We start from the raw sequence: 19,096 nt of genomic DNA, 5'->3' as shown, positions 1-19,096 counted from the left end.
TAAGCAGGGCCCCTTATTTAAAATGAGTATTGAATTGTGTTGCCAGAAGCAGATTAATTGCAGCTTCCAGGAAAAACTCTGAGCTTATTTCACATTGACTTTTATTCCCACTTGAATTAAGTTCCTTATGTTACACCACCTCATTTGAATTTTTTGAATTGGTTTTGCATAGTATCATTTACTGATGTACTATCTTTAATTACATAACACACATACACTCTCCAACTGCATTATTAATGGAAGTGTTTTTAATTAAATGGCTCTCAGCATAATATTCAGTCATTAATTTCACATGCTCAGGATGTGGAGAGATTCTATTCTGATGGTCTGGGGAAACTTTCTACTTTAGATGAGGGATACTTCCAAAGTGATAGTTTTGGAGTGAAGTTGAAAATCATTATGAGCACTGAATTACCCTCCCAGCAGCTGGTACTGCAGTTCTGCTCTATTGGGTATTATCTATCCTTCAGCTCAAGTGCTCCTTTTGCTCTGCCAAGCTTCACCACTGGTAATTTTCAAATGCCTCTCGCTGGATTCACAGATATTCCACAGTGAATAATATTAGCGTTATCTTTTAGGAACAATTTATACTTAGACAATGGCACTAATGCTGCACCCTCCTTTCTAATTATGTGTCATCCACCTGCCTCCACTCTTAAACTTTTCAGTGCTCTTTGAAGTGACAAAGACCATTCATGCTTTTGCAGACTGGGCTTTTTTTTTTTTTGCCCATCCACCAGAGAGAGGCACAGACACACACTAGTAAATCACGCAGGCTTTGCTGTAATCAAAGAAGAGCATTAAACCATGCTTTTCCCCCCAATACTAGCACAAATTTACCTTCCTCAAGGGCAAACAGACCTCTTCTCCAGCTCAGCCTGGGAAAGAACACCCACCCTAGCAGTCCTCTATCTTCCCTTCCACAGAATCTCTAGAAAAAAATCATTTTCACCTCAGATTATGCCTTCTAGTTATTGATTAAAAGGAAATCTGTACTCTTTAAAACAGAAGTTTTAGGACAGCATTTTCCAGGAATTCTTTTTTATTCTTGGAAATAATATTTTTGTCCTTCTAGAAGAGCTCAAAGGAACTTGAGAGTAATGAAGTTGCACGCCACTGCACATGTCTGACCTGTGAGTTTTGTGGTAGGTTTGTTCATCTTCCCCCAAGACAACTGCATATAAAAGAATATTCTGTTAGGGCTATTCCTGAAAGTTTTGTCTTCATTAGTCCCTAGGCAATTAAGTCCTAGCAATGTAAAGTCCTGGACTTCTGTTTTTGAGTAACGAAGTCCTTCCCAAGAAGCTGTCCTCTAATTTCTTAGGCTTAAAAACCCTCTCTCCAGTGCTAACGCACACGAAGACAGGAGCAGATCTTGACTATCCCGTTCTCCTGAAAGCAGAACATCCTGGCTTGTATCTTACTTACCAGTCACTCTCTGCTTCAGCTCAATTTCCTACTGTAACACTCCTGCTTTTGGATTCCTCTGCTGTGCTGCCCTACATCTGCTGTCCTCTTCAAGCTCGAGATTGACCCTTCCAACTCTGCTCTTGCCACCTAATTGCAGCGAGACACCCGTCACAAGCTCTCACAGCCTCCACCTCCCTCCAGCCAAGCAAAGAAAACCTTGTGAAGAAGGAGAAGACTGACAGCGAGGGTATAAATTAGAATAAAAGCTCAGAAACCTTCTGTCAGTAGGATGAAATAGATCCCTTCCTTGGAAACCAAAAGGACTGGAAGGACTTTACCTAGTAAGTTCAATATCTCACTAAAAATCATAGTGAGACTTATCTCAGAGTCATCACATTTTAGTGTGCTGACTGGAGAAAAGGCTACGGGCTAGCAGCAGCACAATCTGTATTTATAAAACCTCATGATTAAAGATGATTGCTTCGCGGTGTTTTTAACAGAAGGGGAAAGAAAAAGGAGAAACCAAAATTAATAAAAACCTACTATGTCAAAAAGATCCTCTACATGGAACATTTTGAATGGATTTTAAAGAAGGGAAATAACTCTAGTATTTTTATATGACAAGACTAATAATAACACATGCCCATATTCTGAGCATTTCATGTCTATATAAAACATTGCACCATAATGCAGATAATTGAGAGTATGACTTCCATCAATATTTAATTAGCATTTGGTGCTAACTCATTATTTCGGTACAATTAATTTGACATCTTGCTGTATGGCCTGCACAGATTTCCTTCTAAAGGGCTGTTTTATTGGTGGGACATAAGTAACACGAGACATGTGCACCTTCCCCGAGGCTTTCAGAGGACTATGAAATATGGAGAACATGACTGACATTTTAATCTACTGCAGGATACCAAAGAACAATATAGGAGCTCAAAATACTCACGTGTATTTGGCTAATGCATTTCTATAATAAGGGAAATATTCTACTAAACTAACATTTTCAGAAAACAAATTATACCACTACCACGCCTGCCGTTTTCTCCCTGAACCCCCTAGTTTATATAATAATCCAGAAAACCAAACCAGCAGTGCCTTATGTTAACAACTTGATACCTCTGTAATTAACAATTTTAAGATAATTCTCCATAAATGTGTGGAAACCTCTACAATAAAGTGGATTTTTAGATAATCCCAGAATACAAGGTGATAGATGTTAAATGAAGTGCTCGAATAGATCCTGACCACGCCGCATACAGTGATTTTTTTGAACTACCTTGAGTCAACACAGAGCCCATTTCCAGAAACAGAAATTAGCCATTTACATCCTTAATAACACCTAATCCAGCATTTTCCAAAGACAAGAGACTACATCTGGTAAAATGTAGGAATTCAAAACCATCACAACACATTCTCAGTCTTCATTCATTGGAATTCTGAACTATTTCAGGCATCTCAAAAGTTGGCAACACCCCCAAAATTTGAGATCGCTTAAATCATTTATTTTCCTACACTTCAGATATTTGAATTAAGTGTTTAACGAAGCTTTAATGAGTGCTACAAATTATGAACTGGTACTAACAGCTGCAAGTGAGAAATTTAAATATATGTTTTTAATAGCTGCTTTCCTTCACTTTGCACATACTCACTTTTTTTGTTAAACATAATCCCCTAAAGCTGACTGACTTTGGCAATTTCTCAGTTCTACATTTTCAAGCATGTACTACCGGCTGCTTTTTATTAAAAAAAATAAAAAAGGAAAAATGGTTCTTTTTTAATGATTTTCAAATGAAGGCAAATCTCATGAACAGATCTTGTAACTTTGTTACTTTTGAAAACTAATAAGACAAGGATATTGGTGTCTAGCATGGGAGTGCAGCAACGTATTTCATACAATAGTTTGGGTTGGAAGGGACTTTAAGGATATCCAGTTCCCCCCCTGCCATGGGCAGGGACACCTCCCACCAGACCAGGCTGTCCATGCCCCATCCAACCTGGCCTACAACACCTCAGGGATGGGAGAATCATAGAATCATAGAATAACCAGGTTGGAAGAGACCCACCGGATCATCGAGTCCAACCGTTCCTATCAAAACACTAAACCATGCCCCTTAGAACCTCAAGAACTCATTCTCTAGAATAGAACAAGAACTATATTCTAGGAAAATTCTATATTCTAGGAAAATTCTATATTCTAGGAAAATTCTATATTCTAGGAAAATTCTATATTCTAGAAAATTCTAGAATAGAATAGAACAAGAACTCATTCTCTAAATTGGAAAAATGTTTCTCGGGCAGCTTGCTCCATTGCTATTATTTTCTTAGGACACAAAAGAAAAAACCCAAAACACAAGCAAGCTGCAATTGCCACTTTCTATTCCTGGTTTGCAGGAGACATTCCCACCTGTAATAGCTCATATGCCAGAATTAACTGTGAGCAACCTCCTAACAAATCATCCTGGACATTTTTGCTGGGTATGTGTGAGCAGGCACTCAAAGTGTAATTCTGGGATATTAACCCTAAATGCATCAAGCTTGTAACCAAGCTGATGGTACGTTCAGCTGCAAATTTGAGTGATGCAGCATGCTCAAATACATCCATATTACATTTAGAGAAACCCAAGTGTTTCTACTGGTGTGAAAAAGCATTGATGACACAGCTGAGGCTGAAGACTAAATACAAGGGGTATATTCACCATGAAAAATAACCAGTGATCACGGTTCTAACACAGACTTTAATGCTCAACTGCTTGTTCCTACTGCTCTGCTGGAGGGCACTAGTGGGGACAACACAAATGTTTTTCTTCACTTCATCCTCAACTTCACTATTTAAGCTAAAATTACTGAATAAATAGCTTTGACAACCACATACAAGGATATTGACTATTAGCAGATGAGCTGTGATGCCTCAGCTCTACCCGGCCAGCCGTAACTTCTACTTTCCTCCTAGCCAGCAGTTTCTCTAGGGGAACCATCATTTCCTTTATAGATGTTTAAACCCTGTTTATCTGCAGGAATAGAAGCCAGTTCTGACACTCAAGGTTTGGCCTTATAAGAAGCAAGCAAAGATTACAAAACTATAGCAGCGTTCTTGATGGTTCTGTGATAGGAATCTCTACCTACAGCTATATAAGCTTCTTATTTTTATTACTGATGTGGTCTCAGCAGCACTGAACAGAGCTGGGCCAGCCCCGGTTTGGGGGTTTGTTTTTAAAGAATGCAAGAAGAAAAACATTCACGCCAGGAAAAACTTCTTTTCATCTTTGTAATTCATGCTAAAACACAAAACAAGGATTATTGCTAAAGCCAGTCTCAGGGCAACAGCACCTTCCCCTGCGCATTTTTATTTGGAGGAATCAGGAACAGCTGTTTACTTGCTCTCTGCAAACAAGCAAGGAAGGAAGATTATGGACTTGCTGATGACACTGACAAAGTAAATACAACAACTGTTCACAGAATGAGCGCGACCAAGAGTGCAGCAATGATTATTTACACAAAATGACCCCAACTTAGAAATGCTCTTTGGTTTATACCACATGAAGCATCCTCCGTAGCTGATTATTTTACATACTTCTTTAAAAAACACAAAACAGACCTTTAACGTTCTCCAGCATTAAACTGAAACCTCATTGTAACATAAATTAGTCATGAAATACCTGCATTTTTTACCTTTTTCTAACTGCCCAGAATATCACCTTATTGGAAAACAGCAGCCACCTGTTCAGTCTGTTCTCCATCTCAACACTTCCTGAACATCCATATTAAACCACTTTTTTTTTCAGGATAATTCTTTCAGAGTGACAGTTTCAATATTCTGTTTAAGTACTTTTGATTAAAATTTGTACAGAATATTCTGAGGTGAATACAACCGCAACACGCTGCCCCAGTAAACATCATATATTTAACTAAACAAGTGGCAACACAACTAGAATGAAATATTTGATTGAAAACAGTAGTTGAAATTGCAAGCATTCCATTTCTTTGATAAGGCAAATCTAAACAAGTAGCCTTCTCGTAGCTATCCAAAGAGATGCTTACTTCAGACATACAGACCCTGCAACTCTCAGACTCCCAGAGCTCATACGGTTGGATTCCGATGCTCCTGCCATTCCTGCAGTCACCTTAATCAGCAACACAGAAATAACACTAGTTTAGGAGCCCTGAACCACAGAATCATTAAGATTGGAAAAGGCCTTTAAGATAAAGTCCAACTATCAGCCCAACACCATCATGCCCACTAAACCATGGCCCGAAGTGCCACATCTACACTTTTTTTTTAACACCTCCATGGATGGTGACTCAACCACTTCCCTGGGCAGCCTGCTCCAAAGAACTTTTCAGTAGAGTTTTTCCTAATAGCCAATCTAAACTTGCCCTGATGCAACTTGAGGTCATTTACAAGCCAGATACAAGCAGAACCTATCCTAATATACATACCCAAAAGCTTTTCTAAGTTCTACCATCCATGAATTACCCTAGTAAGAATCTGAAGTACCTGTCCTCCACACTGAAAGCAGGAGAGGTGTGGAGCTGGGACAGTTCTCTTACGTGGAGGCAGGGCAGCTTTAGCCTCAGCTTCCAATAACTGGGCAGCACCAACCCCAGGAACAGCACACCGACAGTTCATAACGAACCACCTCCTGCATTTCGATATGTTTAAAATGGAGACTAGCACCTCACTCCCTAGACCACCTCATTTAAGTGGTTTAAGGGAGCCCTTTGCTTTAACTGCTGTGCACCCTACAGCTTGTAATCGTTTAAATCCACGCATTTTTCTTCAACTCTGTGAAAGAGGACAAGCATTCTGCAGAAGACATCTTTATTTTTACCCTCTGAATCCTTGTTTTCTGTCACCATGTTCTCCTAGACGCAGAAAAATGCTGAATTACCTAGAACCAAGTGGCAGTTTGGGCAAGATCAAAAGCTAAATACAGTTAGAATTTTCCCTTTAATATTTATAACTGCTCAGCAATAACATTCCTCCTCAGACTCTGGCATCCTTACTGTCTATAACTCAAGTGATGCTGACTTGTTTGTTTTCTGCAAGGTCCCATCTAGCATAGTGTTCATTATAGCCTCAAGGTATTTTTTCTCTGTTAGCAGCTTTAAAGCATCTCCTTTGCACAAATTCTGTTTCAGCTGATTACACTGCCAAATATTAAGTTCTATTTCTTCAAACTGCATCTTTACTTCCTACCAATCTATTACAAAGTTTTATCTACAGTCCTTTTTTTTTTCTACTACTGAGAAAAAACATTCCTCTGGATGAGCATTTGCATCATAAGAAGCAAGAGTAGTTAAGCACACTCCTTTTTTAAAGAGTCAAAGTTCAGGTACCTGTTGAGAAGTGTGAAAAGCTTGAGATCCTATGCAGACAAAACCCACCAGCTTTCAAAACCCTCATACTACTGATTTTACACACAAAATTCATGATGACACATTGGGATTAATCCCTCCATGTGTGCATGTTAGGAGTAGCACAAAACTGAATGACAACAAAAAACAAAGCGTCCAGAGACTCTAATAATAATAAACTCTGAAAAGCAGATGCCCTACATCAGGATTTACCTTGGTTTGCCATCTTGCAGATCTAGATGTTTCCCACAGCTGATGTAAACTCAAGAATGAGTTAAAGCTCCAAATGATAGATTTGCATCCGAACATTCCCTACCTGTCCACTAAAGAGTGGGTGAGAAAAAATTGCTTTACAGAAAAGATTCTAGACCTGGGTTATGCTCAAACTGTTTCATATGGAAGTAGCATATTAAAATATCCACCATATTCTCCAGAAAATCTAAAAGACCCCAACACTCCAAAGAAGTAACAGACAAATCTGCCTCACCCACATACACAAATCTACATTATTTTTTTTTAGAAACACCGGAGCCTGAATATGCAAATCACAAGAATGTATTAATTATCATTAATCATTCCTTCGTAAAGACTGGAACTAATTGGAGAAATAATTTGAGAAAATTGAAGTACATGACAAAGAATTAAGATCCATTAAGTTTCAGCTCTCTAGTATGTCAGCTTGTCAAAAGTAGATGCCTAGTATTCTAGCACTACTGGTGAACACTTAGTATTTTCCTAATCTAGTATATGATTTAACCCTTCTTATAGTTTGAGATTAACTACATGTGACAAGACACATTTCTTGTTAAAAGGCACAGTTACAAAGAAAAGTTGTTTTTCTTTTCATCGGGGACATCAAATTTACTGCAATGCCATTATAAAATATTTGTAGTTTCACTGGGTATTTGTATTATTTGATAGGTGCTAGTCCACGTTCCAAAAAACAAAGCAAGACATCTGAAGATGTCCTTTTAAAAAAAAAAAAAAAAAAAAGAGATATTCATACTGCTCCATATCTAGCCCCAAATTCACCAGCCAATAAACACACAAGTTCTGGGTGTTAGTTATTCTATAGTAGCAGCCAAATGCATTTTAATAACCATAAAGAAAGAGAAAAGTAGTAGCTTAGGAGCTTGTCTGTACATAGACACGGGTGTCCCAGCAATCAAAATCAAACAGCTTTAGTTAAACTCAGCTGCACTTTTGGCAACCAACTAGGCAGCCAGTCCTAGTGATCACACCCTGCACAGGCTTCTCCTTACAACAGCAGTAGAGAAACCGGCAAACAAATCTTACACTCCTCTATTTGTTGCCCTGGGACAATCCTCCTCAGGTAAATTGTACTGGTATAGATTCTTTCAATCATGCATAACAAAGCACTCGTGCTGTAAGGAAGAATTTAGTCTTGGACTGCCACGTGTGTCTGAAAGGAAGAGCCCATCTGCCAGAGCTGACAGGGACAAGATGCAAAATTTAATAGACTCTTTTGGTTTAAAACATATGGTGTGTGCTTTATGGAGACAGAACATCACAGCTCTTAATCTGGGGATGGCACAACTACCCTAGCAAGACTTAGTTTTTGCTGCTCACAGTAAATAAACATTCCAGTTGAATACTGCAGTAGCAAGTAGATGGTTTGTTTTCAAGACTTTATAAACTTAACACAGCTGGGTTAGAAAGTACAGAATACATAAAATTAATTTTAAAGCTTACAGGAAGTTACCAATTATAAATTAAAAATGGAAAGAGTTCACACGGCAATTAATGTTAAAGTAGGAGGCTAACCTGCAGTAAAGCTTCTACACTTTTAAGAAGTCATCCTATTATAATTTTTTGCATATGCTTCAGAATTTACCTCTATTAACTGAAATGGCTCAGTCAGCTATGCAGTGAGAAATGTGGGAAGTCAAAAAACCACAACTGCTTAAAATGCAGCACAAATTGCCTCAATTCTGATCAGCAGTGCAACGTCTGACATAGCGCAATTTATTTTCTACATGACTATCACTGCCAACATGAAACATACATAAGTCTAGCAAAGCACAGATTTTCACTCATTATATACATACTCTTGATTGAAATACAGTAGCTGCACAAGAATCTTGTTATGCTCCAAACTCTACTAAGAACGCAAGACAAAAATGTTACTGTCAGGTAATGTTTTCAAAGGAAGTCAAATCCTTTCTCTGCTCTACAGGATGATCAGCACATATTGCTACAGCTCCAAGTCTCCTTCAAAATACTTTTAACTGAGAACTCAAACCACTCTTGGTAGTTTCTCTATAAGCCAAGGCAAAGCAAACTCTGCAAAATTGGTTTTTTCCCCCTCCCGAGTCTCTAGTCGCAAGCTCATTTCTCTTATTTATACTTGACTTGGTAGAAACCCCATTTCACACTTACAGTATCAACTTCGCATACTGTTTAAAATATAACTTATTTGACAACCACTGGAATGCCATCTCCATTCCAAACACTCGTGAATTGTCACTGCTAAGTCTGGGGCTATTTTTGCCACGATGCTGTGCTTATAGTGGAAAAAGCAAGTCCTTTGCATTACACATCTGAAATCCTCCATTCCACTTCTGCACTTGTGTTTCTTCCAGCTTTCTCTGAGAGAACAAAGAAGGATTATTCATAATTGACAATAATAAAAAGGTGCTCCTCTAGTGGAAAATTACCAAGTAGTCTGCAGGAGGATAAACTGTTCAAGCCCACTTCAATTTTAAAAGCAATGGACATTTCCTCTATTACCATGCTATCACAATGTTAAGTGCCAAGTTATTTGTGTATAATGCAAACAGTTTGATCATTAATATAATTTATTTAATAAACATGGCAAATAAAATTGGTAGTGGAATGTGTAATACTCTAACATAAACAGTAATTGTATGAGAAGTCATCTGAAACCTAGAAAAACAAATATTAGAAAACTATATACTTCCATATAGAACATGGCTAAGCTCAGTGAATTCTTTATCAAACGGTAAGCTAAGCAAAGTCCCAGAATAAACCAGAATTTCTCAAGATAAAGGTAAGATGCCAGTTGTCACGATTACAGAATCACAGAATGACCCGGAATAATGAAGCATAACTTTCTTTACCTAAATCTTAAGCTCAGTTCAAAAACATGGACTTGCACAAATAATTCAGATTACCAATGAGAGTGGTAAACAGTCATGTTTACACTGAGATACCCAAGACAGCCCTGTGATGGTAGTTCTGGAACCTTGTTTGTTTCCCAAGTCACCCTAAAAAGAACTGCAATCTTCAGCTGTGCCACGTTCTCACTGTAGCCTGGATAACACAAGACAGGTATCCAAATTGCCCGCATCATGTTTTACAAGAGTAACTTACCTTGACATCATCATTTTCCAGAGTTCTGTGTGCCTAAAGTCAAATACATAGAGCAAAATAGCAACAGGCCTTCATATCTTCTTTGCAAAATACCAATAAACACATTAAACCCCACAAAATACCTTTATAGGTTACTCTTATGTACAACTTCTCCCTAATAAATGCAAGCAACGTTCCTGCTGGATGTGGTCACTATAAGCCCATATTGCTTGACAGAAAAAAATGTGATGGTAGGTGGGGGGAAAAAAAAACCCAAAACATGAAGCCCAGGTTCATTATCACAGAATAATTCTTCCCACCAAGTATTGGTTCCGACAGAGCCTGTGTAAAAAGGCAGTCATTTCTCAGGTAGGCAAGTTATTAGCTACTTGGAGCTCTAAGTTATATGAAAGTGTCAAAATGGGAAAATAACTAAGTTAGTGGAGATGTGAGCAAAACTGCAATGTGATGCCCCCAAAAAATGTCTTCAAAAGGACAACAGTATATTTTAAGTTAGACTGACAGTGCCGGTAAAACACCTTTCTTGATGGAGAGAGACAGAAGTAACCACTGTGAACATACACAGAAAAAAACCAAACACAAGCCACACAGACACATTCTGTATAAGTAACAACTTTATTGTAACTTGATGTGCTGAAACGCAAAAATATTTTCAGCAACAAGGTACAAAAAGTATTTCACCATTAACATCAGCTGATAAAAAAAGGCTGGATGGTTTGATACAACTGTTCACATATCTGAATCACCTTAATCATTTCCACCCCAAAACAGGTCTAAGTCATGTCACTGGTTTAATTTCTAAAATAGGACTCATTGATCTTAAGCCTTCAAAAACCAGGTTACAAATACAGTGAAGTTCCTAGCAAACCACTTGAAACAGTGAATTCCCTTTACATAGTCCATTTACTGTAAGCAGAAGCCAAGTTATGAGACTACGTCAGTGTCTTGCCAGCTAAGGAGCTAAGCTCTGAATTAAATATCCTATAAACACCAGACGAAGAGGACAGTTAATATTCTATTTGTCAATTACAAAAAATAAATCAGTTAAGCTGAGGAATTTTAACAGTAAAATTCAACAAAACTCAACAATATTTCAGGTAGCAATACTTCACAATTGCAATTCACTGTCTTTTATGAAACACAGTTTCAAATACTGCACATTGTTTTATGCTCCCAAGGGAGAAACCTTTCCATGAGGATTTAAAAGGAACACAGTCTCCATGTAGGTCCTGACCTTCTGTGCAAAGGTGAATTTTATACTAAACACTCAATGATTAGAAAAACATCAGAACTAGAGTAACTTGTAAAACTAACTTTGTGTCCATGATTCTCACATTTTGACATACACTTATCTCGTAACAGCAAATATTTTCACATTTTCACAAAAATATACCATTACTCAAGTTGCATCAGTAATATTTACTCCACTTTTTTTTTGTGTTGTTTCTACCCAGGTGAAACTGAATTTAGGAAGCAAGAATCAAACATGCAACAAAGCTCAAATGGGTAATTTGTAACTTTTCCATTTCAATTGTGTATGAAATCGCATTCTCCTTCACCTCTCGAAACACCTTTTAAAAAGATCTTGTATCCTGTTAAATCTCCCCTTCATTACAACAGTTTCCTAAAAAAGGCACAATGTGTTCATATTTCTGCATGCAGTAAATGGACTAGGGTATAAGGATTATTTATTGAAGCATCTTCCACTCAAAGCATCTCCTTAGGAGAGGTTCAAATGGAAAAAAAAAAATATATATATATAATACATAATAGCATTTTAACAGCAAATCGAGTCCTTATTTTTAGAAAGTCATTCTTGACAAAAACATCGCACAATCACACACACACGCGCACGCACACACAGGACACATGCAGGGTTCTCCCCAGAAAAGTATGGAAGCGGTGGTTCACATATATCCAAGGGAGTAGTGTTGGCAAGCCAAAACATGGCACCTTCATACATAATATTCCTAATCCGTATACAAAACTAAGAAAATCCCCCAATCCTGAAAAAAACATCCATTCTATTATAGTTTTATATCTGCTGCACTCAGAACTGACAGCTAAAGCTTTGAAGGGGAAGCTCTTGAGATGTGGGGAATAAAAACAAGCTACTAAATCCAAAGGAGAAGGTTGTAATTACCAGCTATCCTGTTCCAGTGAGAACACTGCATGTAGTTAAAGAATAGAATAATAATTAGTGCACTCACTTAAGAATACAGCAACTGTTTTACCTTTTTCTTAAGAGCTGACAAAACTTGAAAACATACATAATAAATAAAATTGCATCTAAACAGGTCAATTATCTTTTTTTTTGTTTCCTATTAGTGTAAAATATGGTATACACTGCTTGACTTGAGAAGTGGACACTCTAGGATGTGGACAATTTTATAGCACAGTGTCTGACATTTTTTGGTACAGAGTGTATTAAGCTCTTAAAAAAAAAAAAGTCTTCATAAAAGTCCTTAAGCTTTCCATTAGATTACTGTACGTTGTTACTTCAGAACAAGCTGAACTGGACAATCATTACAGCACTAAATATTCAAGTCACTTTGTATATTAGAGCTGCAAGTTCCACCAGTGGTGAGTAAGAGGATATCTAGTCTTAACATATTACACAGTGCAGCAAAAACATCACTATTTTGGAGGGAACAATTACCTTTACAGCATATTGTGAAGAATGTTTATTAGACCTTATTTTAGATAAATACTTAAAAATTGGTAAAAGGATAAATCTTTAAATATATAATTTGATGCCTTACGTACTATTAAAGTTCCTGATTTTCCATTTTATCCATCATAATGATTTAGTTAGAAGGCAAGAAGAAAATGCCTTTTAAGAGGTTATTTTATTCTTCAAAATTGGACTAGGCATTTTTCCAATTTACATGTGATAGCAGTTTACTAGATGCCAAAGTATAAAACTAAAATTTTCATTCAGAGCAATTCAGGTGAATCATCATGAAATGAGGATGGAGACACATTTTAAGATAGTAAACCATCTGAAATTTTTCTGCTCTCCTCCCTACATAACTTTTTAATAGGCAAACTAAACCCCTTATGCAAATATGTTTATAAATTAGGTGAGATCTCCTCCCATTCCCCACTGCGAAAACCCAAGTCTTCTGAAAAGGGAAACGTAGCATATTATCACCATTACAGTACACTCGATGCAAGAACTTGGGAAACATGTAGAGTGTGCATTACTGCAGACTTTTCCTCCCAATTGTAAACAAAGCTATCAAACACTGAGGATGTTGGTATTAAAGCTAAGGTTCATATGATAAAGAACTGGCCCATGACAAGCAGTTTACAGATGTTTCATCCTTTTCACATTATGCAGAATTTCAATACCATCCACAATGCTAGTATAATAACTGAAATGCAAGACTGGGCAAGCCTCCGCTTGCAAATACCATCTGACATTTCAGGGAAGTATTCCTCTTGATGTGTACAGAACCTCCTTAGGTGTTAATGGAAGCTGTGCATACACACATCAAGATGGGAAAAATCCCTTCAAAAATTTTACCATTCACATGCCTTTTTTCAAATAAGCGAAAATATTCTGTTACTTAAATATGAAAGCTTACGATAGCCACCTTCAATTGAGTCTTAAAAAGACATGCCTTTCTTTTCTAGCAAAACTAAATCCCATGTGGCTGTGGGTATCTTAAAATGTATCTAAAAAGTTAAGCCACAATTACCTGTACCTCATTAATTCATCAAAAGCAAAATATATATGTACCACACAACATACAAAAGTTACACATTAAAAGTGCATATTCAGAACCCATTTGGCCCATTTCTTCAATTTACATTTGGTCATTCTATGCATCCTTTACTTTTCTATGTAACCATACACGTGGGATATATTTTTTCCATATACAATACTATTGTTTTCACATTGAACACTTTACCTCTCGTTCAGTTCTGCATTAAACGTAAACTAATGATGGACCAAAAAGAAACACAAGCAAGAGGTTTATTATGTGTTTCTTTTTACCACTTGGACAGCTTTGACACACACACAATAAGCATTACAAACTGTAATGAAAATACATTTTTGGGCCAAACCATTGCATATTTGCCCACACAATGAAAAATAAATTATGTTCAAAGCAGTATATTGCCATAAATAGCCTGTAGGCATTCGCTGAAGGTAAAACAGGCTCTCCCTATATTTAGCACTTGTCTAGAGTACATCATGTGCCCCAGTTGCAAGTGCTTTTAAACAGGAGGCTAGTTAGAACCTTCCAGTTAGCACAGGACAAAACTATAATAATTTTTTTTTCTTCTGAAAATAATGGAAGATCACTTTCAAAAATTAATCTTCAGTTATCAACTTTACTGCATTATGGAGCTAGTGCAATCCTGCAGAGCCTAGTCAAAAAGACAAGGCACATTAAAAAATAATAAAAAAATCAAGATACATTAGACTATATGGACTAGAGAGTCATTGAAGATAATTTAAGGCCTTTCAGTGAATTAAGAGTAATCAGTCTAATTTAAAGCTGAGGATTAAACCATAAATTATCCATCTGAAAAGCAAACAATAGGCTTTTTCAGCTTCTGTTCTGTGGACAAGGATAACAAAAACTCTCGTTATGGTTTGTGAAAACACCTCTGGACATGGAGGAGTAGAGTCAATTCAATTTCTCTAAAGTTCATGGAAGATTTCATGACTGTTTTAGCCGTTTGCGTGGAATGCCAAACTGTGGACACTGCGCAGATGCTAGTGCACGAAAGGCCTCTGCTACTAAGTGAGGGTGGGAGTGGATCATGGACTTCCAGCCTGCTGTTTCCATTATGTCTGTTGCTTGGCTGAAAACAGAAGCATTAAGAATAGTCACACAATTTTACAAACCAAATGCACAAATGTAAAGCGGGGAAGAGCAGGCAAGGCAGAACTACTGCAGAAAAACAGTTCAGCATTATGAAACAGACTTTTTGAACGCCAGTAAGGATGACATTGGAATAAAGTAGCAAATTGCAATTTGGGTATATTAATATCACCACATGTAGAACATAGGGTACTTGTTCTGTTCTACTCAGTATCAGCAAGAGCTTAGCTAGAAAACTGTGTCCCATAGTGGGCATGTGTTAAGGTAACTGCCTTGGAATCGCTCAGGAAAGCCAATAAAAATAAGAGAAAAATTAGAAGAAAATGAGGTGTAGTGCAGAGATGAAAAGCAAGGGAAAACATGATAATCTCATTACATAGCAGGGCATGCTCAATTTGGGGAAGAGAGAAGGATGACAAGATGAATCAGCGGAAATTGCAGAAAAAATGATGTAGCATTTAATATACTAGAAAAAGCCACGGAGACAGATTAGTTGGCTGACTACAGAACCCATCACTGGGAGTTCACAGTTTCAGTACCAGTGGAGCATACTTGAGAATATTCACTCCTTCAGTACAAGATCATGGACTACATTCAGAATGGCTTTCCATGGCCATTTCTGATTTTCAACTAACACAGAAGCAAGAACAGATTTCAAGAAGTATCACATTGACATCCAGGAGATAAGAAATTATGTATTTACTCAATGTATATGTTTACTTTTTTGAAATAGTATAAAACAAAAGCATAAAATTCACTCTGCACATGAAGAATATTACATTGTTTGGGATGCATGCCACACTAACACAGGACAAATTTGTAATTTGGAACCAACAGCTTATGCATCAATCTCAAGTTTCCATTGTCCTGCATTTTGAAAAGCCTTTCATGATCACCCTCATACTGTTTCAGGAACACCATCAAGCATGAAGTTAACAGCTGACCTCTACACTACATGGTGTCTTTTCCAGGTTTCTAATGCAAGTCTTCAATCTTCTGCTGCCAAGTCAGTAAAGGTAAGTGCCTTGAGAAACAAAACCGAAGTTCAGATTCTCAGGTGCCCAGAGTCTGTAAATTAAGCCAGACCCTCTTCACATTATTTCCCTGATTTATTGTAGATGTTTAAGCTATAGCAAAGATGACCAGCATCTTTACTAGCAACTACCGTAGACAGAAGTCAGCTTAGTTAATTCCAAACCTCTTGAGAGGGAGGACAACAACTAGCTTATATTGTTATGTATTCTGACTTAACTTTACTAGTTTTCCTACTGCTATTTACCTTCTACTACCCCCTCCTTGTTTCAGACCATGATGCTCAATCATTACATCTGTGAAGACTTTTTTTTTTTCCTTAAAAGGATAAACAATCTAATTTGAAAGTAATTGGCACAACACAGCTTTTAACTTCTCTGGAGACTCTGATGGAAAGAAAAAGTCCTCTGCTGTTTTTTTACTGTTTCAGCCTAACACTAGCTATTCTGAGGGTGGCTGTCTTCAATTCCATGATTCACTTGAGATGTTCTAAGTATATACTGCAATCAGTGCTACAGTTTGAGGCACGTACTCTCAACCCATTTCCAGTGTAGGCATGACAGCTTACAGAGTCAGCTGGATCAGAGGGACCTGACTGACTAGTTGTGTGGCCTCAAAAGTACTAGTGCTGGCATGTGGGAAGGTGCACAAACACATTGCTGAAGGCAAAAAGAGCAACTGCCCTCCTTTCTTTGGAAGTACTGCAGGCTCAGACCAACCTAAGCAAGTCTTGAAACCACAATGGGGTTGTCCCTCCTCCAGGCACAAACCTGGTTAGTCAAGAGAATGGCTTCCTTTGTAAAGGTGGCTGCCACCATCTCACAGCACTGGTGTGTCCCCTAGGAGAGGAATGAAAATCAGCTATCATTATGATCTCCCACTGGAGGGCAGTTAACTTTCCCTGTCATTTAAAGGGGAAGTAACAATCACAACTGCGGTAGCATCCGCTGAATTCTGCTTTACTTACAGTCAGTGACTGGCTTCAGTAGTGTGGAAATGAAGCAACAGTTCTTAAGATCTGGTTTATTTAGCAGTGTTTGTACAGAACATCGTGAGGAGGGAAACTTACTTGCTATTCCAGTTTTTCCCATCTTTACACCCAAGTTGTCTAAGAACACTGCACCTGTAAGAGAAAACTGTGCCAATATTGAAGAGGTACACAAAGCATAAATACAAATACATTTAAAGTCTAATACATATTACTTGCCTGTTAATAAAGTCTATTGCTTGTGCTTTTAACTGTTCAGCGCTGTGCAAATCTGCGAGGATAAGAATGTCAGCAACGTTTTCTACTGAGAGGTTACTACAGAGTGCTTCCTCACACATGACCTTCAGCCGTTCCAGTGCATACTGGCAAAAAAAAAAAAAAAAAAAACAAAAAACAAAACAACTAATCATTCTCAAAACTCATTCTTTCTACCATTAACTTTACAGTTTTTAAGACAGTTGCAGTCATGAAAATGCCTGGTGCCTCCCAAGCTTAAGATTAAACTGCTTCCAAAAGGTAATTCAAAACAGTATGTTGCATTGAAAAGTCCTCAAATGGGAAGATAGACATTAGGTTTGGCACGAACTGATCAAGTACTTTACTGAGACAAGTTTTATTGAAACAACACAAATAACTCAACTTAGAAGTTCACTTTGCTTCAAGTTTGGTAAGGGACGAATAGCAAGGAACAGACGAGATCTTTATGAAAATCAAGTTAGGTTTACATCACAAAGCAAGGAGCAAGAAATTATACAATGGGAAGTTTAATTAAATTGTCCAAGAGTAGCTTGTTCCAAATTACTCCCAACCCCAATTCTGAATTTCTTATTTTTTTCCATACCTTTGACACAGCCTGCCAGAAAATGGATGTAAAATAATTAAATTCCCGTATTATATTTTGCATTAATCAACTGTGCTGTTTCTTTGAGGAATGTCATGGATTGAACAGATTTCACTCAGCTGCAACTTTTCTACTGAGATCTTACCCAGCCCATTTAGTTTAGCACCTTTTGGAGAGAGTTTAAGTCTGAGAAGAATTTTATATGAGTAAGTGGCATATACTCAAGTTGCAACTCATACTTTCATATTAGCAACTATTTTAAGCAACAAACACACACCACTGAAGTCAAATTATTGAGCTAAATTCTGTGTCTAGACCTATGCATTTTTATTTCCATTTTTTTCCTACTCTACTCCTCAGGATACCTGTACTCAAATTCAATAATTATATCAAATCTGTACCTACTAGGTAAAACAGCTGTATAACGTCTTTGGTAATATGCAGAATATTCATTTTTTGATTATTTTACATTCAGACAGAATAGCAGAAAGTTTTTAGAAGTTTTTAACTGTTACAAAAAGTTACTCATCATTTTTATTTCCCACTTTTGCAGACAATCATAAAAAGCTATTCCACATAATATTCTCATTTATCAATTATGCCTTAAATAAAGGCCACCATTCATAAAAGTAACACCACTTCAGCTTCCTGCTTGGACATACTGAAACTTGACAAAAACACAATCAGTTTTGGAAGATGAGATGCTGGTAATGAGATGTGAAAAAAATAAGACTGGTAAGTCACTAAAGCTGGAGGCAGTGCCAAGTCAAGAGATCTTGGAAAAACAAACCACTTCAGCTGCTAGAAAAAAAATTGTTTCTTGAAAGTAACTACTTATATTATTATGATAGGATTGATTATAAGAACAGGAAGTTTCACCACTACTGTTTTATGGATACAATTGCACAACCAATTCAGACCTTGCAAATGTAGTTTATAAGATTGCCACAGCTGACAGTGAAGAAGTTTCTTATTACACACACTAAAGTGAGTATTTTCTGAGTACTAAACTACTTATGCTTCTCCTGGAAAAGACAGCTGTGTCCTCTGAGGACAGCTAACTAAAATATCAACTCAAGTTGTAAAGCAGTGAATAGAAACCAAGATATTGGGTCAAGTTTTTAAAAAGTTAGAAAAGAAATCATCATACAAAAGGGAATAATACAGCACAGCAATTAATGTGACATTGAGTCCCCTCATCTCAAAGGCGGTAGTAGAAAAAGTATTTAACAGAGTGACAATTTAAATAGAATATAAGATCCCAAG

The 19,096-nt window shown here is 37.3% G+C and overlaps 1 protein-coding gene across 6 annotated transcripts in view; it reads right to left on the bottom strand.

The window, feature by feature from the left end:
- SPOPL (speckle type BTB/POZ protein like) overlaps positions 1 to 19,096 on the bottom strand; it is a 60,583-nt gene that overhangs the window by 12,862 nt on the left and 28,625 nt on the right. The window contains exons 9-12 of one of the 6 annotated variants that reach the window (XR_011337761.1): positions 17,209 to 17,351; positions 17,071 to 17,124; positions 16,721 to 16,840; positions 14,730 to 14,949 (exon numbers count right to left, since the gene is read on the bottom strand). Coding sequence is in view for 3 of the 6 variants with exons in the window: in XM_069861574.1 (XP_069717675.1) it covers positions 14,805 to 14,949; positions 17,071 to 17,124; positions 17,209 to 17,351 (342 nt within the window). In the remaining 3 variants the exon portion in view is untranslated. Of the gene's footprint in view, positions 1 to 12,449; positions 14,950 to 16,720; positions 16,841 to 16,968; positions 17,125 to 17,208; positions 17,352 to 19,096 lie in introns of those variants that run through there. The other 5 variants (XM_069861576.1, XM_069861574.1, XR_011337762.1 and 2 more) reach the window with 5 other exon arrangements.

The sequence above is a fragment of the Phaenicophaeus curvirostris genome, chromosome 7 (genome assembly GCF_032191515.1).
Source record: "Phaenicophaeus curvirostris isolate KB17595 chromosome 7, BPBGC_Pcur_1.0, whole genome shotgun sequence".
Lineage (NCBI taxonomy): Eukaryota > Metazoa > Chordata > Aves > Cuculiformes > Cuculidae > Phaenicophaeus > Phaenicophaeus curvirostris.
The sequence above is the reverse complement of the archived record's forward strand: the minus strand, read 5'-3'. Positions and strand labels throughout refer to the sequence as shown.